The sequence below is a fragment of the Eufriesea mexicana genome, unplaced genomic scaffold (genome assembly GCF_001483705.2).
Source record: "Eufriesea mexicana isolate 0111107269 unplaced genomic scaffold, ASM148370v2 scaffold1018, whole genome shotgun sequence".
Lineage (NCBI taxonomy): Eukaryota > Metazoa > Arthropoda > Insecta > Hymenoptera > Apidae > Eufriesea > Eufriesea mexicana.
Genome location: NW_016909145.1, coordinates 850,512 through 875,491, shown reverse-complemented (window position 1 = coordinate 875,491; position 24,980 = coordinate 850,512). Strand labels below are relative to the sequence as shown.

General features: G+C 28.6%; 4 protein-coding genes across 4 annotated transcripts; 2 read left to right on the top strand and 2 right to left on the bottom strand.

The window, feature by feature from the left end:
* Positions 1-176: 176 nt before the first annotated feature.
* Positions 177-2,925, top strand: LOC108547396 (probable ribonuclease ZC3H12C). The gene is made up of 6 exons (XM_017899898.1): positions 177-243; positions 922-1,084; positions 1,153-1,565; positions 1,662-2,352; positions 2,435-2,644; positions 2,721-2,925. The coding sequence occupies exons 2-6, from the start codon at positions 942-944 to the stop codon at positions 2,923-2,925; spliced, it is 1,662 nt and encodes a 553-aa protein (XP_017755387.1). The 5' UTR covers positions 177-243; positions 922-941.
* An 889-nt stretch (positions 2,926-3,814) lies between these two features.
* LOC108547369 (DNA excision repair protein ERCC-6) lies at positions 3,815-8,614 on the bottom strand. The gene is made up of 16 exons (XM_017899864.1): positions 8,522-8,614; positions 8,045-8,277; positions 7,502-7,977; positions 7,348-7,410; positions 7,146-7,275; positions 6,924-7,076; positions 6,692-6,819; positions 6,464-6,618; positions 6,077-6,391; positions 5,807-6,001; positions 5,589-5,741; positions 5,409-5,519; positions 5,123-5,326; positions 4,664-5,033; positions 4,079-4,612; positions 3,815-3,990 (listed from the first exon to the last, which is right to left on the bottom strand). The coding sequence occupies exons 1-16, from the start codon at positions 8,612-8,614 to the stop codon at positions 3,815-3,817; spliced, it is 3,489 nt and encodes a 1,162-aa protein (XP_017755353.1).
* Positions 8,615-9,282: 668 nt separating this feature from the next.
* On the bottom strand, positions 9,283-17,312 carry lama (phospholipase B domain containing lamina ancestor). Its single transcript, XM_017899876.1, has 7 exons — positions 17,120-17,312; positions 12,949-13,210; positions 11,399-11,548; positions 10,970-11,216; positions 10,558-10,805; positions 10,104-10,344; positions 9,283-10,031 (listed from the first exon to the last, which is right to left on the bottom strand). Exons 2-7 carry the CDS (start codon positions 13,056-13,058, stop codon positions 9,387-9,389), a joined length of 1,641 nt encoding a protein of 546 aa, XP_017755365.1. The 5' UTR covers positions 13,059-13,210; positions 17,120-17,312; the 3' UTR covers positions 9,283-9,386.
* A 3,692-nt stretch (positions 17,313-21,004) lies between these two features.
* On the top strand, positions 21,005-23,600 carry Tbh (tyramine beta hydroxylase). Its single transcript, XM_017899885.1, has 9 exons — positions 21,005-21,159; positions 21,248-21,503; positions 21,580-21,827; positions 21,896-22,049; positions 22,354-22,617; positions 22,701-22,931; positions 23,005-23,133; positions 23,196-23,370; positions 23,455-23,600. The coding sequence occupies exons 1-9, from the start codon at positions 21,005-21,007 to the stop codon at positions 23,598-23,600; spliced, it is 1,758 nt and encodes a 585-aa protein (XP_017755374.1).
* The last annotated feature ends 1,380 nt before the right edge of the window (positions 23,601-24,980 follow it).

Genomic DNA, 24,980 nt, shown 5'->3' with positions numbered 1-24,980 from the left:
ACGAATTTCGACCAATCGACGATTTCTTTTTAGCATTATGCGCTTGCTGTGTTTGTGATTGGCCGCTACTGTCGCGCTCCAACTTGAAGCATTGTATATAGACAATTGCTAGATCGACAAAGTGAATAAAAATTTTGACATTTTTCTAAAGTTTTCTATTATTTCTCTTTTTTAGTGTTCCTATGATAATTAACTATTGTGTTATGTATTTAAATGTCTATTAGTAAGTCTATCCTTGAAATGGTACGTGATAATATCTTGTGATATATAAAATATATTAATTTATAACATGTAACATCATATGTTTATTTTTTATTCAGAATAACATCTTTTTTCCTGTTTAATATTGTATCTACAGAGTAAAAATGTGAAAAAATATTAACAGATATTAAAAAAATACTTATGATATTAAAATTATTATTTTTATATAATTAAATTTAATACGTACTTGTAATATAAGAAAATGTATTAATTTTAATTAATTAAAGTGTTCAAGGGAGCAGAATGACATTTGTTATATACATATAACTGAAAGCATATTTACGGGAAAATGTTAAATTGTTTAAAGTTTAGTGTTGTACTTAATGGCGTTGTTGGGTTAGGTTACGAAAGAGTTTCTTTGTGTACAAAAAATTTCGCATGAAATTATGAAAAATGTACGAAATTTGTAAACATTATGAAATAATTTAATTAACATAGCGTATTCATATAGTTTCTAATATTTTCAATAAATATATTTATAAATGTTTATTTATTTTATATATAATGTATAATGTTGTAACCATTAAATTTATGAAATTAGTTCTTTATATTTGTTAAATAATATTTAAAAAGATTTTGAACATTTTTCAAAAAATAGATGTATATTTTATTTATATTTTTATTTTATGAAATATAATTATTAATGTAGCAGATTTACAGATCAGGAACAAAATTAAAAAATGGACACTTTAAATGATTCTGTTATAATTTGTGATGAATCTCCAAAGTTAACAAGGAGGAAAGTGGCTTTAAGAACAAAAACAGCACAAAAAAATGTAAAACGAACATATTATGAAAGTCCTTTGAAACATATTAAGTTAAGGTAATAGAAAATGCAAAAAATTTTAATGATATGGATAAAATATATAGAAATTTATTTTATTATTATAGCAGTAAAATATGGGAACAATTACAAGCACAAAAAAGATTAAGTAATGGAGTTAAACGAGCTATTAATGATAAAAAAAAAACTTTTTCTCTTGTAAATGAAAGATCTTTACAAGATAGCATAATTGTTTTAAGTGATAATGAAAGTGAATCAAATAAAAAAGAAAGTAATAAGAAATATGGACAAGAAAGAAAGAGGGGAAAAAGATCCTTGGAACTATCAGTAAATGATAAACAAATCTCACAATGTAATTCAAATGAAACTTTAAGTCAAATAATAACAGATATTAGTGCACCACCAAGAAAAAGACAGAAAAAGAATATAACATTTTCAGAAAATAGTTCATCTTGCTTTTTAAAGTCCAATACAAAAGATTGTGAAATTGCAACTATTGATTTATATGATGAAAACAAAGGTAAAATATGAACATGTAAATCAGTTATATTGTTCCAAATATTTTAAGTATTATACTAGTTTATACTAAGTATTATACTAGTTTAAATTTCTATAGCACCAGTGTCAAATTCTGTAAATCAAGGATCAGATGAAATTGTTGTGGTATGGTCATCTACAAACATTCCATCACCACCTGTGGATCAATCAAAAAACAAAACTACAAATGAAGACAAGGATAAAAGAATTTTTATGATAGATAATAGTCCAAATCCAAAGAACCTTAGTTGTTTAGAATGTAGTGCAGAAGTAATGTTACAGCATGAGAAAAAAGTAAAAAAAAATGATATAGAAAACAAAGTGGAAAAAGAACAAGAAACAGAAGATTTTAAATGTCTACCTTTTAGTAAAAGTGGTTTAAAACTTCCTAAAGCTCATAATATAAGTAAACAAATTGTAATGAAAAGACCAAAAGTTTACCACACATTAAGAAATTTTAGACAGCAAATACCAAGCTGTTCTATATCTGCTACTGCTACTACGTTTACTACATATACTACACCTACTATATTTACTACATCTACTACATCTACTACATCTACTACATCTACTAGACCAGTTATGTGCAAATTTCAATCTGCATTTGAATCTTCTAAGTTATATGAACCATCTAATCCTGGATTTGTAACTAATTTGGGGTCTACTTCTCAACCATATAGAACTGAATTGTCTATGGTTGTATCATCTAAATCTCAACCATCTATTAAATTAAGGGAGATAGTTATTGATGGCAACAATGTCGCTATGGCGTATGATGATCTTGGTTTTTCAATGATTATATTTAATTTATGTATTATAATTATATTATCGCATAAATATAACATTTTCTAGGCATAAAAATGGTAAAACATTTTCAGAAGAAGGAATAATGATAGTTATAGATTATTTCAAACAGAGAGGTCATTCTGTAAAAGTATTTGTACCTCAGCATAGGAGATCATTAAACCATCCATTACTCGAAAAATTATACACAGATGGAATAGTGATTTTTACGCCAAGTCGGAATATCGCTGGTAGGCGGATAACTCCTTACGATGATCGGTAAACTATTTTTTTTTTTCTTTTTAATTGTTGCGTAAACTATTTCTCCATTTTGTACATATCAATTTTATTCCAGGTTTATATTAGAGTATGCTACTATGTGTGGAGGTATTGTGGTTTCTTTAGATCAATATAGAGACTTATATATGGAAAAGCCAGAGTGGCGTGATACAATCGAAAATCGATTATTAGCACCAACGTTTGTAGGAGATTATGTAATGTTTCCGGAAGATCCCTTAGGTAGAAAAGGTCCTAAGCTTGAAGAATTTCTGAGGTACTGAATGTAAAAAGGTAGTAAACAAATGTAAATATTAACTTAATTCAGATAAATTTTTTTAATTTTTTTATCAGTACAAATTTTTTCGTTAAAGACATGCATTCGTGATATATGTATAAACATGTATATTCCTACATGTTTATTACTTATATGAGTATGAAAAATATTTCTGTCAAAATATTCTTACAAATCTTTATATAGTGTTCAATTGCATAGCAACTATTTAATTAATAATAAATTACAATTAATAATTTTTTTACCAAAGTGTTAATGATTATAATTAGTAATAGATAAAAAAATATTTCATTAATTTAATTAACAAAAAAGAGTAACATTTGTTTGTTCATGAAAATATTTACATATTACATTTCTTCATTACTTCTTAATTTATCTGTTATACATAAGTGCCTGAGATATGTATATGTATTATCTCAAGGTGGTACAGGGGGATGATATTAACGTATCTTTAAGTCAGTGAAATAAAAGAAATTTCCTTGTTTCTAAATCATGAAAATAATACATATGTATTTATTACATAAAACAGTATAACATTTAAATAATAAATAATTATATAAACAATATTTTTTACAAAAATAAAAAAATAAAAATTAACAAAATCATTAGCATAGACAGTGATTGAAATACGAAAAAAAATTTACTTTGATGCTTTCTCGAAAAAATACTTTATTTTTTCATATTAAAAATATGTCTGTTTAGTTGTACTTATTTTTAATATTTATCGAACAAAGAATTATTTTCCTGTAAATATAAACTTAAATCAAACTTATGTGTTTAATTGAAAAATCAAAACTCACAAAATAAAATAATTTTTTATAAATTATATAGACTAAATTTATACTTTAGTTACCTGCAACATATTATGCATAAGACTATTAGTCATTTTTTGTAGAATCCCAAGTAGGTTTCCAACACCATTTACGAGATTTACGAATATTATCCATATTTTCTTGCGCTGTTTCACGTGCTAATCGTTGCATTGGATTTTTATCATCCGAATTATATCCTGTATTTGATAATACTGTTTCATGTTGGAAAGCAGAAGTTACACCTAGAAAAAATATTTCATATACTTTATTATTATTTTATATAAGAAACTTTATATAGAAAGGATTTTTATATTATAAAAAAATAATTACTCGCTTTAGCGAATAATTTTTCTAAGACATATTGATCATCTTCAATCGATTCAGTTTCTTCTGTCAAAGAACGACCAAGACGTCGTCCAATTAAATGTGAAATACGTTCTCCTTCAAATAGGGCAGAAGTAGAGTGTTTTTCTGATTGAGGTTTTTTTTTATTTCTTTTTTTATGATGTGATTTATTTAATTTTGACGATGAATCTTCATTCACATTGCATGAAATGGTTTCGTTATTTTTATTAAAAATATCAAGTGTAGAATCAGTAGATGAACTTTGTATAATAGTTTCGTTTGAAATTTCATCTGTTTTAATATCAGCATTTGATTTATTTTTTAATGTATGATTTTCGTTTTCTATTTTATTTATTACGTTTAAAATGTTGCCTGTATTATATTCGATATTTTCTGAAATTTTATTTTGTGTATCCTTGTCTCTAATATCTTTCTGATTCTCAAGAAAAGAAGTATCTTCATGTTTTTTATGAAAATTTTCTTCACTTGTAATATTTTCGTTTGTTAAATTATCATTTTGTCCTTGATCAATAGTATTATTATTATTATTATTATTATTATTATTATTATTATTATTATTATTATTATTAGGATTATTAGGATTATTATTTTTATTGTGGCAATTGGAGGGACAATTATTTTCTGTAACATCTGTTATGTGTACTCCAGGTGTAGAATTTGAGGTATTTTGGCTTATATTTTTGCTAAGTGTAGCTGCCAATTTTCTCATTTTTTCAATTTTATTAGATGAAAATTTGGCAGTTAAAGGAATTAACCTAGACTCTCGAAATAATTCATCAGATTCAGTAGAATGACCATCAATGGATTCGTTGAAATTAAAAAGTTCAACTAAATCGGAAGTTTTAAATAGTCTACGCTGACGTGGATCTTCTAACACTTTATTCGATAAAAGTACTTTAAATATTTGTCTGTGGTATATCTAAAGTAAAATAGAATTATTTTATAAAAATAAATTTTTTTATTTTCATAAATTAAAAATATCTAGGAAAAAGAAATTAAAAATTTTACCTTTTCTTCAATAGTACCAGCAGTAATAAGCCTGTAAATAGTGACCTTCTTATTTTGCCCTATTCTCCATGCACGTTCTCTTGCTTGAGCATCAGTTGCTGGATTCCAATCTGGATCATAAATAACTACACGATTTGCTCCGGTCAAATTTACACCTAAACCTCCAACACGTGTAGTTAATAGAAAAATGAAATATGATGAATCCTATATAAAAAAATTAAGTTTTAGAAAGGTTTAAGATATTTGTGAATTTAATACAATACATTTTTTGCTTATTAACACATACCATATTAAACAAATGGATTGTTTCTTGTCGTTGTGACATAGGAGTTGTTCCATCCATTCTTAAATAAGTATATTCTTCACTTTGTATTAATGATTCTAAAACATGCATCATCTGCAAATTAAATTTCGTTACATATTTTTTTTGTAACATTTTTTGTAAATAATCATATAATTTATTTACCTGTCTTCCTTGAGTGAAAAGTAATACTCTATGCCCTTGTTTTTTCCAAATCTTAAGTAGAGATCGGACCACTATCATCTTACCGGAACGTTTCCAGAATCCAAATTTTTCCAATGTTTCATCTGATATATTAAAATCTTCTTCATCAGAATCCTAAATACACACTTAATGAAATATAATGAATGTTATAAAATTGTAATATAAAATTTAAATCATACAATTGGACTCGTATAAAGAAACAGATCGGGATGGTTACATATTTTTCTGAGGGCTGATAATGCTATTAAAAGGCGGGCTTTGTATCTTCCGCTTTCTATATGATTTTTTTCATGTAAAATGAAAGAAACGTCTGCAGAACGCAAATATTTTTTATATAATTTTTTTTGTTCTTCTGTTAAACTACAGAATAATACCTTAAAAAAAAAAAAAAATGTCAATTATAATATAAAATTATAAGTTATTATGAAGAAGAATATAACATTAAAAACCTGCTCGTTTTTTTCTGGTAAACTAACATGATGTTGCACATCATTTTTTGTTCTTCGGAGCATATATGGTGTAATAGCATCTCTAAGCATTGCAGCAACCTGAAGTGCAGTAGCCTCCTGTAAAGGAGTAGCATTTGCATATCCTCCACGTGTTATAGGACTTGCACAATGCTCTAAAAATGCAGGTAAAGTCCCTAATTTCCCTGGTAGTATAAAATCAAACAAGGACCACAATTCTTTTAAGGAGTTTTGCATGGGGCTACCAGTTAACAAAAGCCTGTGTGGTGTGGGAAACTCCTTCACTGCTTTACTAACCTACAATGATATAATGGTAATTATTTCTGTACGAAACTGTAAGGTCCTTGTGTATTAAAAGCAATGAACTACCTTTGCTTGCGGATTCCTTATTTTATGACCTTCATCAAGTATGACATAATGCCATTGATTGGCTATAAGTAAATCCTTATGTTTAAGCATACCAGAATAAGATGTAATTAATATTCCACCAGGTTTTAAAGAGTGCATTAAATATTCCAAATCACCTAAAAAAATATTTATCGATAATACAAATATAATAAAATTATATTCTAGAATGAAGTATAATTTTACCCTTACCACTGTAAGTTCCACAATGATGTAAAACAACCACTCTTAGGATAGGCCACCATTCATGAAAATGTTTTACCCATTGTTCCATTAGCGTAGCTGGACAAACAACTATACTAGGTCCTAATCCTCGGAATCTATGAATAAGCATTATTTGTTTAATAAGTACTTATTAATTAAATATATGTTTTGAATTTATTTTATAAACTATAAGAAAATTTGTAAACCAAAATACGTTTACCTTCCACCATCAGATAGTAATTCACTGCAATCTAATCCTGCAAGAAATGCAATTACTTGTACAGTTTTTCCCAATCCCATTTCATCACCTAATAATCCTCCTAAGCCACGAAGATGTAGTTCCCATAACCATTGTACAGATACTCTTTGATACCTAAAGGAAATAAAAGAATTAAATTGTTCTAATATAATAATTATTTTCGTTTAATAATTTTATTCATACTTATATAATTTTTTCCATATAGATTGTGGAACTTTAAATAAATTATCTACTTTATGTAGTGGTTTGGCCTTTGGATAACCATTTTCTTCCACCCTTTGTCTATACATTTGTTCATCCCCATCATCCAAAACTAAAATTCATAAATTACTATTAATGAAAGTGGTATATTATAATAGTTAATTTTAACAACTATAATGTATACCTTTTTTTGTATGAATAGATTTTCTAAGAGATTTTCTTTTCTTAGATGATGATCCTTCATTTTCTATAAAATTAACAAAATATTATATTCTATTACATTAACAAAAAACTTTAATAAATATTGATCTCTAAACTCAGTTGGCAAAACTACTTACCTGAATCAATTTCTTCTTCACTTGGTACATATTCACTTCCAGAATCACTTGCTATATCTATAGGCTTAATATTTGCTATATTTTTAGTCAATGTGTCTTTAGTATTATTTTTAGATGTATTATAGAAAATAAATGCATTTTTGGAATGTTTAGTTCCTTTGATAGAATCATCAAGTTCATTAGATTTATTATCTTCTATTCCACAACTGATATCAGTATTTGTATTTAAATCTTTTGATGTTTCAAAATTAGGAACTAATTTTCTTTTATTGATCTTGAATTTTGTTTTTTCTATAGTTTTACATTCTTTCGAGTTAATATTGGATAATTTGGGTTTTTTAACTAATACCGCATGCTTAGTATCAGGTTTAGAAACCTTTAAGCTTTCCTTTAATTGTTTTCTTTGTTTGGCAAGTTCAGCCTGTTGTCGAAGGTATTTTTCAAGATCAAGTAAATGAGATGATTTATTAAATGTTCTGTAAATGAAATTTTAAATTTAGTTTCTATTATTTTTTTTATGATAATTTTATTAATATCACATACCCTTTAGTTTTTGACAAATCAGACTGTTTTTCAATTGCTTGAAATGGTGTAATCTCACCACTTAAAACTTGTTTTTCTAATTCTTTTTGTTTTGAAAAATTTATAGTATTAGTTTTATCACTAATATTTATTTCTTCTGAACCACTTTTTGTTTGTATACTTGATTTTACAAGATCATTAATTTCTTTTGATGTTTCACAAAAAATGCTTTCTTCACTTCTTACAGATAAAACCTAATAATATTTTATTATTATTGATAATGAAATAAAATAAAATTTTATGGTTCATATTGTATAAGATATATACATTCAACTTTCTCAAACATTACAATTGCAGCTAACAAAAATAACATCTTATACAACATTTTAAATAAAATATAATTCAAATTAAATGAAAATGTAAAATATCTTAAAAATATACTATTTTTAATTATAAAAATTTTAAGATATTTGTACTAAAGAAATTTTGTAATCTAACCTTTTCCATTAGATTGTCATTAATATTTTCATTCATATATACTTTATTTAATATTTCATTATCAGAATCATATTCTGGATTATTATTTTCCATAATAACGATAATTAGGTGATACTTTCACGAATTATGATGAAATTTGTAGTAAACGATAGGTAGAAAATGATAAGTTGAAGAATATAAAATTTTAAGAATTACATCATAATTAATTTAAAATTATAAACTAATTCTAAATTATTAATTTCACTGATAAAATATTTAATAAATAAATGTTATCATTTAACATGTATAACGTGATTCAGTGAAAACACATGTACTTTTCAACAAGCTTAGCTTTACCGATGTATTAAACGTCATTTCGTGCAAATATTGTCAGATGGTAGCACCATAATTATTTTTTTATTGAACTATAAATAATATTAATTGAACATAGTATAATTCTTAAAATCTATATAAAATTAATTTTCATATAAATTTCAAATAAATTCAAATCACTAAAATATATCAAAACTGTCATATGATATATAATCATATAAATATATTATGTATAAATTAAGCAATTTTTAATAATGGAAACTTGTTAACAAAATTTTAGGTTTATACTTTTTAATACTAGGATAAGGATTTTGAGATAATGTCAATAAAATACAATAAATTCTTAAGTTTTTATTTTATTTTCTAAAATTTTACCATAGGTAGCTAACATATGAGCCAGCTACAAAATATTAAAGTACTATTATTAAAACTCTGCCTAAACAGAATACAAATATGACTGCATAGAATTGATGGGAAATCGTCTATATTTAAAAAAAAACTTTTAAAAAGTTTAAAAAAATATCAGTTTTACATAAAATTTTAATTATATTAATTAGATCCAAATCCATTTTGGAGTAATACTTTCGAAATCGAACGTATCTGGATGTCCTACATGTGAAATATTGGGAAAACTTGTCGACCACTTAAATGGTAATCGCGAGTGTGATGTAGATGGTCCAGAAATGGCTTCAAAAGTTTCGAAACCATTCACATCAATTGTTAAGATTTTTGTGTCTATAACACCATATGGAACAGGCACATCTTCTAGATCTCCACGGTACGTCAATTCTTGCAATCTATCTGTTTTTGAATTTTGTTTTTCGCAACTTTCCTGGCTGCATCCACGCATCGTGTTTCGAAACTGTTCAAATGTAGTAATGTTCTTTTGTAAATGTGTTAAACGGGTTTTCCAAAGATTTACATCCTTTTTGGCAGGCCGTAAAATGTCGTCGATGTTTTGAAAATTCGATATACCAACGTAAGTTATCAAACCAGTTTTTTTGAACTCCTCAGTGTAATTCATAGCAACAGTGATGCTTGGTAATTGTTCTACTAATAATACGGTCATAGAACGTGGTTCGAAGCTGATCCATTGCAATGCAGAAGCACCACCATTTTGATGGGACATAATGTTAAACCAAGATTGACTGTTTGTTGCTAATCGATTTGCTGCCATTAATCTTATGGTTAGCATTACCTATATTTATAACATAAATAAATTAATAATCTATATAAATATATATGTATTCATGTAATAAATAATTCATACATGATCTTCTGGATATACAAAACTCCACTCATTTCGTTTCGTTGCTAATAAAGGTGTCCCAATAACAACCAATTCGCGATTTTCTCCATTTATTAAATAAAATTCGTCTCGAGATGATAATGCTCCGGGATAGGATGACATTACGATTGATCGACCCGGAGTTAGCGAGACCGTTTTTGTCATAGGTAGCACATGATAGCCAAATGTGTATTTTTTTATAAGTCTCAACATTTGAGTATATCTGCAAAATCAAAAGCAAACATTTGTAATCTATTTATAATAATTTCTATTATATAGTAAAATGTTCGTTTAAGTATACTTAGTACATAAATTATTCAGATAATTATACTCCCGTTTACCATAATTATCTTTGTTGTTTAAAAATGTAGGATTTATGTTAGTTTACATTTAAAATTTGTATTAATATTTAAAAATTATATAATGGCTTACTTACGGTGCTGCAGTATGATGACTAATTGCAATTAAGGGTTCCGAATTGTCCCTTGGAAGTGATTTAAAATAAATCATGGAATTTATTAGATGATCAGAAATATTGAATACTTGTTGAAAACCAGATAAATCTGAAGCCAAAGCGAGCCAAAGGAAATGTTCAGATTCCAGTGATACCGACACACGACTGCGACGTACAGCAAATTTCCAACCAGCTTCCAATCCATCTAATTGTGTGTAAAATAGTCGTACCTAAACAAAAATTAGTTTTATCTTTCATATTTACTGTATTGATGCTTTGTTCCTTATAATCTATTCAAAATTAATTGACCATTATGATTACTATTTAACTGTTCTATTTTTCTTATAGTCACAAAAAAATGATATAGTGCAAAAATAATTGCATAATTGTATACCATATGCCAAAAAGGATCATTAGATTCCATCAATTCAGCGCGTTCACGAATTATGGCCGTGTTGTCACGAAGATATCGCGTTAACTTTTGACACTCGGCAGGTTTTGCTTCACATTTTGGTCTTATGGTATTATACCAATGGTGATGAATCAGTTGCCAAGTCAGACTGCCTTCTAGTAATCCAGCAGCATAAGCTTGTACCGTATCTGGATATTTTGATGATGTTTCTATCTCAATATAGGACCATCTGTAAAATTATTTTGTTAGTTATTTAATTTATTATTTACTATATTACAAATGTTACAGTAATTACTTATCCTATATATATCATTATATTATTATATAATATGAATTTTCTTGGGTTTATTGGTAATATAACTTTGATATATTAATTTTATCTAACGAATAAATGTGATGGCATTGACCTACCCGTGCTCGAAAATTCCAGTTTTGTAATAAGCTCGAGCTGCGTGCAATGGCACGGCAGTTAAATCATTGCCTTGGCCCCAAAAGTCAATGCGGTATCCCCCTTTACGGTTCCATAATACAGTGGCTGAATAGATTCCATCTTGTTCTACACTATCAATATATAACAATATGTAATTAAAAATTATTATCAACTAATTAAAACGCTGTAAAGAAAAATGGCTGATTCAAATATGTACATTATATACATTTCTTAATACAAAATATCTAAAATTAATAATTGGCATAATTAATAACTAATAATAACATCATTCATGAAAAAAAAGAATTACTCACAAGACTTGGTAAAATAAATTTTAATCAATTGTTTGCTTACACATTAATCTTTTCAATAAAATTAAAACTTGAACAAACTACAAAATCACCTAAAAATAAATCAGTAAGTACCATTGCTCTTTTGCTTAATAGTTTTCAGAAGTCTTATTAAAAACAAGTATCAAAAATCAGTAAGAGAATAATAAACAACTACAATAATAAAAAACAATAAAAGGCAGTGGCTAACCAATTAAGCAGTCCTAAAATAATAAAAAGGTATTTAACTCTAAGCTAAAATATATTTCAAGCATTTATGCGGACCACACGCAAATGATAATGACCGGTGCAAATAACGATGAAGAATATGTTGCAAAGTAAAATATTATTTCCTTTATCTGTTCGATGAAATTATGTTTCGACGTTTGTGCACGCGGCGAACAAGATAAAGTGTGTCGAGTTCGCAAAATCATTCGCACCTCGGAAACCCAGAGTGTGCACGCACCAGCCGTGCTGTGATAGCGACAAGCGCGAATTCGAGAAGCCAGACGTCGTGTTACTTGATCCTATGTCGTGATCGGTCTCATCCAGTTCGTTACCGTTGAAATGCTGACGGTTTTGATCGCTGTAACTTGCTGCACGAGTTGTACATATGTCGATATTGACCAGAGTTATCTCAGGAACATTGATCTTCGAAGCGGGAACACTTGTTTCTTAATAGAAGATTCACGGAATGGTCTGTTTATCGAAATTACAATGGAACATAGAAATATTGGCATAGGGGCATGATAATTTATCAAGTGTCTAGAATAGTCTATGTGGAATGAAGTTGCATTGTACACTGATTTTTTTCATTTGCATACGTATGATGATAAGTGAATATTACGAATTTATTAGTGAATGTCGTAATATTTATTCCTCGTTTTCAATTTAATTGCGCATTCCACAATTACGGATTATATTATGGTTTACAACATTTTTCATACACTTTTACATCCGTATCTAGATACTTCTTTTTTGTAATTATTTTTACATTTGGTATACTTTTTATAAGCATTTTGCAAACCTTACGAAATTATTTTATTTTGCATACTTGTTTCTTACTTTTGTGTATTTCATTTTTCGCTCTGGAGAATTTATGTTGGCCTTAAATTTACGAAGATTTATAGGTGTTAGTAATATCGTTATCTTGATTTATTCTGAAGTGGTATAGTGAATTTTTAATGGATTAGTGAACTTACTGTCCGAATTCACCGAGAATTATAGCTCCAATTCCTAGCAAAGCTACGGCAATGAGGATATAAGTAGAGATGCGTGTCTGCAGCCAAGAGGCTCCTACTACCTTCAGCATGGCTCATCGGTAAGCTATACACCTTGGTTACGAGAAAAGAAGAAAGCTGAAAAGCACGAATTTCGCGTTCTCAACCCATCGATTACAGAAGCCTGGTCTTCGACCTCCTTAGGCGTTTTAACAGCTGCCGATACGCGCTTATCCCGTGATTACTAAAACAGTCAAACAAATTCTTTTTTAATCAAAATTATCATTTGCTTAATTAATCGTTATACAATACTTTAAGTTCATACATTATAACATAAATAACTTTTAAAACTAGAAAGTGTTACTGAAAATTATTAAATGCTGTTACTATCATTATTATATTAATACGATAGCGATGTTTTAATTATTAGTAAAATATAGTTTAATTAAATTTTAATGATAATGTCACTCATTGCAAGTTCTTCAAATTTACATATATAATGTAATTTTTCTGCATTACAACATCAAGAGAAAAATTATAATTTGATTCTAGAATACACATTTACAGTATTATCAAAAATTTTTACTTTAGTCCTATTGCAATTTCATTTGTTTAGATATTATAACAAAACAATTCTGATTTATGTGCAGTGAATTAAGAAATCAAGAACGAAGTCAACAGCATGTGCATCAATGAAAAATCGAGTTCGAACGATAGTGTTTGTCTTTTATGAACTACCTCATATTCAATCATTCATCTGCTCCTTAACTTGACTCGTGTTTAATCGATGTTGTCTACTTTGCACTGGCTTAAATAACAACGAGACGGAAGTTAAGATTGAATTCTCTTGAAGTACAGCTTTTGTAATTACATGTGCAAATAGATCAACACTTATAAAGTATAATTTTACAATTAATATTATGATTTGCCTTTGTGATTTATGCATTTTTACTGAATATGAAGATAACTTAATGTTAATTTCGTCAATTATCGGTAGAAAAAAACAGAATGTATAACAAATAATTATAATGATTTCAAATAATTTAGTATATTAATTCGAATATTAATTAATGATCAGTATATTATGGATAATCGTTTATAGTATTATGCGTGTATCATCCCGATCTTTTTACTGTTAAACTTTATAAAAAATAACATTACTTCTCACTCTTATTCTTTTTTCTAAAATATCAGGGAAATTGATACGGTTTTCTAAAGGAATCAAGTTAATTGTAGTTTTTCAATAACAAAATATTCCTATATTAATTATAATATTACGGATTTCGTTATAATAAAATTTAGTATACCAGACTGTCTGCTGTGAGAGAATATGACAATTTTTACTGTCGACATCGACAGCGTTAAATTTATAGGAAGAACTTCATAGATAAAAAAGACAAAGAAGACTAACGGATGATGTTAGAAACTTGCGAATCGTGGACGAAGGTTAAGGTCGAAGCTCGTTCGCGGCTTTTACGTTGATATTTGCAATTAGATGCGTTTAGTTTCTTTAATTATCGTTCATTAGGCGAACTATACTTATCGATAGCAAGTTTCGTAACAGTACAACACTTGTAACACTTATGAGCGTTAACGGGTAAACTTGCCATTAAGTATAGTGTCAGATTTTTAAGCGTTGCATAATCCAATGTAAATGTAAATGTAAATGTATGTAAAAATAACTAAGATATTTAAGAGACGGTCAATCGTACAAATTTCTAGTAAAATTCAACAAAATTGTTGAAAGTATTGGGGTGTACAATAAGATTATGGAATTATCTTATAAATGATTATAGTTTGTTTCCTCCAAAAGATATCAATAGTTTCAACGACTGTTTTTATTTATTCTTCTATTCTCTTCACTTCATTATGAAATTTCTTATTTTTCGCTTTAGTTGATTATCAATGAACTTTATTTCTCAACGATGGCTTCGTCGTGTGAAAACGAGTCTCGGAAATTGAGGCAACTTGAGCTTTCTCATTATCGTCAGAGTTTACTTGCATTCGACATGTCGTATCTTAAAAAGTTTCCCATCTTCTGCGTCCAACACCATACTGTATTTATTATTGACGCTTGTTACACAAAAGTATAAATACTTCCATCAGTAAATGTTCAAGACATTTCAGAAACGCATTAATTGGTTTAACGGCTTCATGGCTTCTTCGGCTTGTTAGGAATTCAATTGCTAAAATAAAATTGTACACTTAGCAATGTGGTTGCAGGAAATGTTCGAAAATGAAATAGTCATTAAAATGTTAATTTCTAGTGACAAAAAGACTAAAATAGCCTGAATATAATCTGTCTGGTGGTAATCTAAAAATAGTTCTTCGTGTACTTCTTGCATCAAAAGATATCTTAATACGAACATGAAAGGTTTAACCGTTTATTGACCCCGAGATAATTTATAACTAAAAATATTTAAAAATCAGTTCTTTGAAAGTAACATAATGAAGTATTCCAACAGTGTTATAGGAACAGCAGTAAATCCTTTATACGCTTTCTAGATCTATTCTTTTATGACGAAACAGTTCCAATATTTTCCACTCCTTATATAGAACTGGAAATGAGTAGTTCTTCCATAGAAACAGGTGTATTGGTTGAAAAATCTAAGCCTACTCTAAATACATACAATTTTGCGCGAATGCATAATCTAAAAGAATTTATAATCCTTTCCGTCCATTGAAAATAAAAAATTTCGAGATGGACATGTATGATATACTAGACTTAATGATCTTAATTAGCAATTATAACTGGCGTGTTTATGTATTCAAATCTAATCGTGACATTAATATGTTAGTAATACTTGGATATGCGGTGTTATAAATCGACGCACAGAGACACTTCCTTATCTCGTAATTAGATGGAATTATGACGTGTTTTTTGAAGGTGGAAAAATTTTGCGAAATTTAATTACCGCAAGAGATCTAGACTGGTATCAAGTAAGGAATAGAAATGACTATTGTCGGGTATTTTTATCACATTTCATGGTCAATAAGAGTACAAAGAATGGCAATGTAAAGAATAAATGATTTTGTATAGAAAAATAACTAATTTATAATTTTAGTTGCAACAATTATTAACACTATTGTTAATATTTTGAATTACGTAATTTTAGTAAAGTCATTACTTTTCTTAGAATATAACGCATTATCAATCTATATTTTAACACAAATCAACCGGAAATACACCACGTGGATATAATCAACCCGAATCAAATCAATGCATAATGTCACGATTTCTTCGACCTCCTTATCATTCGCCAATTATCAATCTGAGTCATCACGGTACACTTTGATATAGGATACTAAGTAATTATTGAACGACCTCAATAAATATATATAATACCAAGAATATTATGCTACAATAATACATTTAAATCTAACACTTAAACTTTTTTTACACATACGTTAAATGTATGCATTAAAAAATCCACAACAAACAATGCTAATAATATATAAATTTCTAGTACACATATTATGACAGAAATAGATTTGTACTAAAATAGATATGTACTAAAACCTCAAACAGGAAGTAATATTATGAAACAAAACACAATAGAAAATAGAAAGTACAGTATTAAATGATTCTAATAAATATTAATAAGATAGTAGTAAATATTTATACTTAAAATGGCTCAGACGCAATTCATTCTTAAGAAATATTCCATATTCTATCAAGAAATGATTCCTAACTTTATTAAACATATTTGATTAATCCACCAACAAGGAATCTGTTTCAAATGTACGAATAAAATACGGATTAGACATGTGTTTCTCTACTGCACTAGAGGTAAACTCCGATTTTCACTTCAAAGAACTTGCAATGTCGAAAATTGATAACCGACTCCACACGACACGAGAGCGCGGCAAACGAGTTATAACCACGTGAACAAACTTGCGGTAGCATCTGTGCTCCTCACTCCAAAAAATTAAAACTGGAATAAAGGAATGGAAACAACTAAAAATCAGCATTTTTCACAACGAAATTCCACAGGAAAAATATAATAATTGTGAAAACACAGATACGGAATCGCGACGATCCATCGATCAACCGCCTCGGAATATTTCTATCCGGCGCGGCGTGCTTGTGAGCTACATTCTCTCGCATGCATGTCTGTTCTTCGCTTTGTGAATTCTTTACTTAATCACTCACCGTGGGTAATGAAGGAAAGTCTGAATTGTAGCGCGTCGAACACGGGTAGAAAATCGGTCATTCGTACGGAGATTACATTCCTTTGGTGTGCTTTTTTGCCGCGGTTCTACGACGTGGACCAGTTGCTCCGACACTGAAGTCCAAGCGCAAGCACTCGCTGCTTCTCGACTGTCGCGGTAACTCGTCGCTTAGAATTTCGAGTAGTTGCATGTTCCCTTTCCACCTTCCACGCGCCAACCGGCGTCGACGGCCTTTGCTATGTCGTTACCACTGCTGGGTCATGTCTTCACGGTGCCCCGTACATACACAAATAGGTTGTATTATTAATTCGTCTTGTCTTTTGCTCACATTTGTCGGCTTTGCAGCTTCTTTCAAGCTTCCATATTTTACCGCCATCTTGAAATGAAATAGACATTTATGAGAAGAAATAATTTGTCTTGTATTAATAACCATTTTCAATTTTTACTTAATTTTATTAATGTCAATGTATGAATGTTAGAATACAGTATTGTAGAAATTATTAATTATATAATATTTCAATTATGTATTTAGTGTTACGTATTACCTTGATTAATGCGTGAATATGCTGTATAACTGCGAATCAAGTTATCAATGTTTCTGCAATTTTAAAGATAAGATGATAAGATGTACACAGTCCAAAGCAGAATTACGTCTTTTAGAGATTTTGAAGAATGTATTAAGTACTATTAATAAAGCAAATTGTACATAAAATAAAGCAAAGTTTTCATAAACTTTCCATTTTATATAATATGGAAATATTTAAGTTTATTTTATATTTGATCAAAAGCTACTTATGTGAACAGTTTCTTAATTTCTAAAATAAAATTTTCGAATATTTTCTCTATATGACACGAACCTCTTGTCTTTCAGGTATTTTTTAAATGATGTTTCACCCAATAATCTCTAAAATCGATATAATCGTGAGTATATGTACATGAAATAAATTGTTCCTCTACCATACTGAGAGTAACATAGTAGTTGACTAATACTCAGCTCTTTAGAAACTCAGTGGTCATCGTTAAAACTTAATGAGTTTTAATTGGAAGTAATTGAAAATTTTAGTCATTCAGAAACTGTGACTGACCGAATAAAGTCATAGATGCACTCTGTTTCAACGGATTACGCAAGGAATGATGCTAATCCTTTGCAATTTATTTTCTGTCACACAGACGGAATCCAGAACAGAACATTCCAACATTGTTGCTAAGGTGAATAGCACTACGGTCGTACTGCAAATAAAAAATATTAACAGTCGAGTATAAAACAATTGCGAAAAACAAATATCTGCACGCTGAGTTTGGCGATAACTCTTCTTGTGTGTCGTAATTGTGTATTCATTATTTTCAAATTGTAATATGTAGCTTTCCTCATTTTATCTGAGTTATTTCGTGCTAGTCATTCCGACAATTTGTGAACAGAAAATTGTATAAATTGTGGAAGTACTTGGATGTACTTTAGAAATAATAAAAAGTATTCAAAGCGTTTAATCCATCCGTCACTACACGCATGAGAAGTCGTCAACCTTTCAACATTTGTCGATCATATCTGACCTTCGACTTAAGAATATGTCCTCCCACATTCGAGCTTTTATCGTTATTGTAAATTTACTTATAATTGATTTTTTATTTGCTACTCCATAGCTGAAACAATTTTATGAACTTATTTTTTAACGTCACCTGTTCTCTTTCGGTTTTATTAAAATCTTTGTATTCACAAATTCCATTTTTCTACGAACATATTTTGTAAAATTCAACGATAGATAAAACGTGATAAGATTTGCGATTTTTGATGAGTCAGAGATTGTACAGGTTTATGCGATGGCGCTTGTGAATATTATGAAAACTATCGCTATCAGATTAACAAGGTAATTACGTAATTTGAGAATCTAGGTTCTTCTAGTTAGCTAAGCGATTAAAATTCCCAATTACATTCAATGCAGTCTCATTAAAGTTTAAAACTTTCTGGCACAAAAATCATATTTTACAATTCGTTACTATTCTTTCACAATATTACACAATCTAAAGTAATTGTGCATATATGTTACACTTCTGAGAATAGAAGATCGTCTATATAAATAACATTTATCCTGAACAACTTTAAGTAGAATATTTTCCCTGAAACATTCTGGTATAATAAATTTCTACTTGCGACAATTAAAATCCATCCAATTAAAATTGATTTCTTCTTATCATATTTATTTATATCTAAAGATGCTTGAGATTAATAAGTGGTTCAGTTAGTACATTAGACAAAAATTCATATGTAAATCACAATTAAAGAAGGTAAAATTTTTTAAGTGTAAAGAAAAGTCGAATTATTTAATATAGATTACAGACTACACATTAAATTGCAGTGCACGTTAGCGCAGAAACTATCCGGAAGTCAAGGTCTTCAACGAGATCGTTTACCTTTACCTATCTGTAGGTTTGTGAAGCCGTGAGAGTAACAGGATTGTAGTGTTTCACACAATCAACTAAAGGCCATGAAAAGGATTAATACGTTCATTGATGCAAAGGAACGAAGATCTGTAACTAAACAAAAAGATGATAGTAGAAATGCATATGTAGTATTATATTATTATAAATTGTAAAGTTTTAAAATATCTTATATAAAATTAAATAAATTTTTTAATTATTTTCGTATTTAATATATAAAATAAAATACAACGATATTCTAAGAATCGAATTATGTTGAAAATTGATTTTGAGGTTAATATTATGTGTCTCATGCTACATATACGCATTAAATAAAGCCTTCGCGAAATTGTTCTCGCAATAAAAGCCACGGAATTTCTTGATTACGGTCGGAAGAAGCACGAGCCGCGACTGGAATGCAATATGCGCCCCCTGGCATTCGATAATCAAGATATTTTCTCAAAGTTTTGGCATTTTTTTTTCTTCCCTTTCTACAAAATTCTCCTAACAGAACAAATAGCATATATTCAAACATAATCATAAAATTATTATTACAATTGAGTTTCATATCCATTTTAAAATGAAGTCTTATTTCCAAGAATTTTAATAACGGAAGATCACTTATCACTTAAATTTTAAATGATTTTATGACCTTAATCAGTATGATTTCTCATTTATTGGAAATAGATAACCTAGATAATCCACTTTTAAGTAAATGAAGTTAAAATAAAATGAAGACAGAAGAAGATGAATATACATAGATATAAATATTACACTACTAAAATTTGAACAAAAATATTCCATTAAAATGATAAGAAATTATATTTAATCAAAATATGTGATTAAAGATTTATTCATTCTGTATATCAGAATCAGTCGTTCTTTTTAAATTTAAAATTCATATTTTGAACCTTGAGTTTATAAAAAATACGAAATTGAAGTAAATTAATGATTACACGTACCTTTATTTGTATAATTTAGTCAATCAATTATTACTTATATTTTTATTATAATTCTTCCAAGGTATGAACACCATTTTAAAGCGCCATTCACTACTGCACATGCGCATGTATTACAAACTGTATTACGAATAGTATATATAAATTTTATAGTATTAGAACAATTTAATGATTTATACAAATATTTTTTATATTTTTCACATTTTTTATTCATTAAAAACTATCACGCTTTTTATTTGCTTTTACTTAATAAAAGAAATAATTTTATTACGATGTTACCTCTGCGCATGAGCGCCGCAGAGAATCGGCGGCAAAGCAGTATTATACGAAGTCTTCGTCGTTTCGGATCGTTTAGAATCTGTTAGTAGAAATCAGCGATAAGAAAGTGAAGGATCATGAAAATGTCTATGAAACCAGTTCATAGTTAAGCAACTTAAAATCAAACACAAGAGATTCTTCAGTGAGAAGGATCGTTGTTCTTAAAGTATAAAATGTTACTGAAAATTTATTTATTAATTTTGTTTGTAATTTTAAAAAATGGATCGTGCTTATCCTGGCACAACCATCACCAAATTAGACGAGATGACCCAGACAAAAAAGACGTCCATACAGTTCCACTTGGCTCAGGAGCTACTTTTTATTGGAGGTATATTTTTAAAGGGGGTTTATTCTTTTGAAGATATTAAAAAGTAGTGCTTTGAAAAATAATGGAAAAATTAAAATATAATTTCTAGGGTTGATTTTATGAGCGAAATAATAATCGCAGAAGTTCACTACATAGGTGTTGACAATACTTGGTTTGCCATCGGTTTTTCAAATTATGGAGAACTTAAACCTGCTGATTATTGCATTTTGTGGATCGATTGGCACCGTCAAATTCAATTACAGGTATTTGCGATACATATTATATGGAGAAGGAGAGGAAATATAACGAAATTCACTTTTTCTAAGAAATTCGATACTTGCGATGACAGGGACTACGTTATGGAGGTTTATAAACTTATTTTTTATAATTAATCGTTTATTTATTATTTTCTAAGACAAAATAATACTTAATAAATTGTAGAGAGGAACCACACATTTAGTATGGTTAAAAGGTATGGGACCGCTTTCATCTTTGGCCGGCTTGCAAGTATCAGACGCAGAATCTTCTGGCATGTCCAGAACAGAATTAATCAGAGTGCTTCACAAAAAACCAACATTTCCATCAAACTCTTGGCAATTGGAATTATTAGCTGACCAAGTGAATGTGCCAAACAAGGAAACAACTTACTGGTGTCAAGTGCATAAATTACCACCCATTTTGTCTCAGAAGTAAGTTATCTTGTTTCAATAAAATTTGTTAAGATTAATCATTTTTTTTATCGAACTATTATTTCTAGACATCATATTCTGCAGTTTGGTCCAGTTATACAAACGGGGAACGAACATTTGGTTCACCATATGGAGGTTTTCCACTGCGCTGGACCAATAGATTTAGAAATTCCTATGTACGCTGGTCGTTGCGATGGAGCTGACAGACCCGAAAAAACTCAAGTGTGTTAACTTTCTTAAACATAATAAAAAGACGATTTATGTAATTTTTAAATTATCAACTCATATTTTCTAATTATTTTAATAATTACTAGTTATAATTGTAATAACTTTAGTTATAATTGCAATGTTTCATAGCTTTTTGTTATTTCTTATTAAAATCATCGATATAATATTTAGAAAAATTTACTATGTTGTAAGTTATAATTATTTAAAATAGTCTCCATCTCTACCTTCAAAACAAAATTCAACACTTTTTATATGAACAATGCTTTAAAAGCATTTTATTTTTTATCTTTTTCCTTAGATATGTAAAAAAGTTTTAGCAGCATGGGCAATGGGAGCAGATGCTTTCATCTATCCAGAAGAAGCTGGTCTTTCAATTGGTGGTCAAAATTTTAATCCTTATGTCATGTTGGAGGTTCACTACAATAATCCCGAACTTCAAGATGGAAATGTCGATTCTTCCGGAATTCGGTTTATCCTTACGAAGAGTCTCCGGAAGTATGATGCAGGTGTAATTGAATTGGGCTTAGAATATACCGATAAAATGGCAATCCCTCCACAACAAGTAATAATTCATTGTAAATATAGTTTAAAAAAATAATTATTACAATGCAATAAAAATCAAAGTCAATAACAAAACTGTTGCAGGAAGCCTTTATTTTATCAGGACATTGTATACAAGAATGTACAGGTGTTGGTCTCCCACAACATGGTATTCATATTTTCGCATCTCAACTTCACACACATTTAACAGGAGTAAAAGTTATCACTCGTCATATTAGAGATGGGGAAGAGTTGCCTCTATTAAATTATGACAACCATTATTCGACTCACTTCCAAGAAATTCGACTTTTACCAAAACCTGTTACCATTTTGCCTGTAAGAATTAAAATCTAATACTTTATCTATTTTATGTATACTTGTAAAACATTTTTATGTAAATTAATTGCAGGGAGATTCGTTAATAACAACCTGCACGTACAATACAATGGATAGAGAGAATATTACTCTTGGTGGATTTGCCATTTCTGATGAAATGTGTGTGAATTATATTCACTATTATCCAAATGCGCGACTAGAGGTATGAAATATTAATATTTTTTTATTAAGATTTATAATGAAGAAGCAATTATTGTTTCTCAGGTTTGCAAAAGTGCTATTAGCGATGATGCACTAAAAACTTATTTTCGATATATGAGAGAATGGGAAAATCAACCAATTAGCATGGATAATGGAATTTCTTCAAATTATAAAAGCATCGAGTGGACCAAAATTCGTGTACAAGCTTTGCATGATCTATATGAAGCTGCACCATTAGGTTCATAATTATTTAGTTTATTTTTAGATTAAGAGTTTTAAGGTATGTCTGATATTTTAATTGAAAATTTTTAATTACAATCAGGAATGCAATGTAATGGTTCTGATGGATCACGACTTCCTGGACTATGGAATAACATAGCAGCTACACCAGTTAAACTACCCTTACCTCCACCAGCTCGTAATTGTCCAGATCTATCGATGAAACCAGAAATAATAAATACTATGTGAAATTCTTTTACGTTATATAGTGCTATTTTCAAAAACATTAACGAAATCAAAATTCATATCTACGGATAAAACATAAATTTGAAAATTAATGTAATATAAACGAAATGTACTAAAATATAATCCATATAAATTTACAATAGTTTCTATGAATCTTTAAAATTATCTGCTTACTTTCCACTTAAATCCATCATAAAAATATATAGTTCTTGAAAATTAAATAATAATTTGTATTACAATACAATGTGCTCAAACTTAAAGTAATACTTTATATAAAGGAGGTAAAAAAGAAAAGAAATTAAAAGAGTACTGAAAATCATTTTTTGGGATAACGATAAACATTATCGATATAAAAGTTTATAAACCTCCAGTATATTTATGCATTTTAAGGGTTCCTTTTTGGCAGTACATTGTCTTGTTGCAAGTAAGCTAGCTTAATCGAATGTTCGTTTAATAATAATAATAATAAATCGCAATAGCTGAAACTTTGTCTTTACAAATTTCACGAATGTACAAAAGAGAAACGCGTCTTAACGCTAAATGTAATATAAAAATTAAAGATATCCAATTATTTACGATATAATACACATGGGTAGGTTACACATACATACATACATCATACATACATACATGCATGCATGCATACATACATACATACATACATACGTACATACATACATACATACATACATCAAACATACACACGCAGGCACATGATAGTTGCCTTGTTCGCTCATCAAGTACAAAGATCACTTCCAAAAAAGTAATATAATGTAATTTTTTGTTTTCTCCTTCTTGCAATTTATTCTTTTGTTTTTCCTCTTTTTTTGTTTCATTCAATATTTATATATGATTCTATTTATTTATCGAACACTCGTTAGACTTGTCTTTTGACCTTGATTATAAAGTAGCTCACAAACGTCCTAGCGTGTAATGCAGAATTCTATCGAGTATTAAATTTGTACTGCCAAATGTGCTTCTCTTTATTTCAACCCTTTGAAGTTTCATACATTTGAAAAAAAGAGTCGGTCGATTTCCTTTTTTTATAAAGAATAATTATTTTAAAAATCTAGTAGATACTGAGATACAAAGTTGATTAATTGCTTTATGTAATAATAACTTAGCTATCCAATAGATAATAACAATAAAATTTTGTATAGAAATTTGCAAAATGATTTTAATTCACAATATTTCAAAGGGTCAATTATGGTTGTCTATTGAAGGTATGAGAGAGAATCTTTCTCTTTGGTGCTTAATTAAGCTGTACTTAGACTTTAAAAACATTTATCGCAAAAAAAAAAAATTATAAAAATAGCTGCTCTAAAAATGAAATTAAAATAGTCTCTGTATCTTAGACAATATATATATATATATATATATATA

What these genes read in the sequence shown, in the direction of transcription:
- lama (XM_017899876.1), bottom strand. Translation starts at nt 13,058, where the DNA reads ATGCTGAAGGTAGTAGGAGCCTCTTGGCTGCAGACACGCATCTCTACT. An exon ending in ACTGGAATTTTCGAGCACGG is followed by an intron (nt 11,217 to 11,398) that starts GTAGGTCAATGC and finishes ATAATTTTACAG; the next exon opens with ATGGTCCTATATTGAGATAG. An exon ending in ATGATCCTTTTTGGCATATG is followed by an intron (nt 10,806 to 10,969) that starts GTATACAATTAT and finishes ATTTTTGTTTAG; the next exon opens with GTACGACTATTTTACACACA.
- LOC108547369 (XM_017899864.1), bottom strand. Translation starts at nt 8,614, where the DNA reads ATGGAAAATAATAATCCAGAATATGATTCTGATAATGAAATATTAAAT. An exon ending in TAAGGAATCCGCAAGCAAAG is followed by an intron (nt 6,392 to 6,463) that starts GTAGTTCATTGC and finishes ATATCATTGTAG; the next exon opens with GTTAGTAAAGCAGTGAAGGA. An exon ending in CTGGTACTATTGAAGAAAAG is followed by an intron (nt 5,034 to 5,122) that starts GTAAAATTTTTA and finishes ATTTTACTTTAG; the next exon opens with ATATACCACAGACAAATATT.
- Tbh (XM_017899885.1), top strand. Translation starts at nt 21,005, where the DNA reads ATGTTACTGAAAATTTATTTATTAATTTTGTTTGTAATTTTAAAAAAT. An exon ending in ACAGGGACTACGTTATGGAG is followed by an intron (nt 21,504 to 21,579) that starts GTTTATAAACTT and finishes AATAAATTGTAG; the next exon opens with AGAGGAACCACACATTTAGT. An exon ending in CCACCCATTTTGTCTCAGAA is followed by an intron (nt 21,828 to 21,895) that starts GTAAGTTATCTT and finishes TATTATTTCTAG; the next exon opens with ACATCATATTCTGCAGTTTG.
- LOC108547396 (XM_017899898.1), top strand. Translation starts at nt 942, where the DNA reads ATGGACACTTTAAATGATTCTGTTATAATTTGTGATGAATCTCCAAAG. An exon ending in TTGAAACATATTAAGTTAAG is followed by an intron (nt 1,085 to 1,152) that starts GTAATAGAAAAT and finishes TTATTATTATAG; the next exon opens with CAGTAAAATATGGGAACAAT. An exon ending in GGCAACAATGTCGCTATGGC is followed by an intron (nt 2,353 to 2,434) that starts GTATGATGATCT and finishes AACATTTTCTAG; the next exon opens with GCATAAAAATGGTAAAACAT.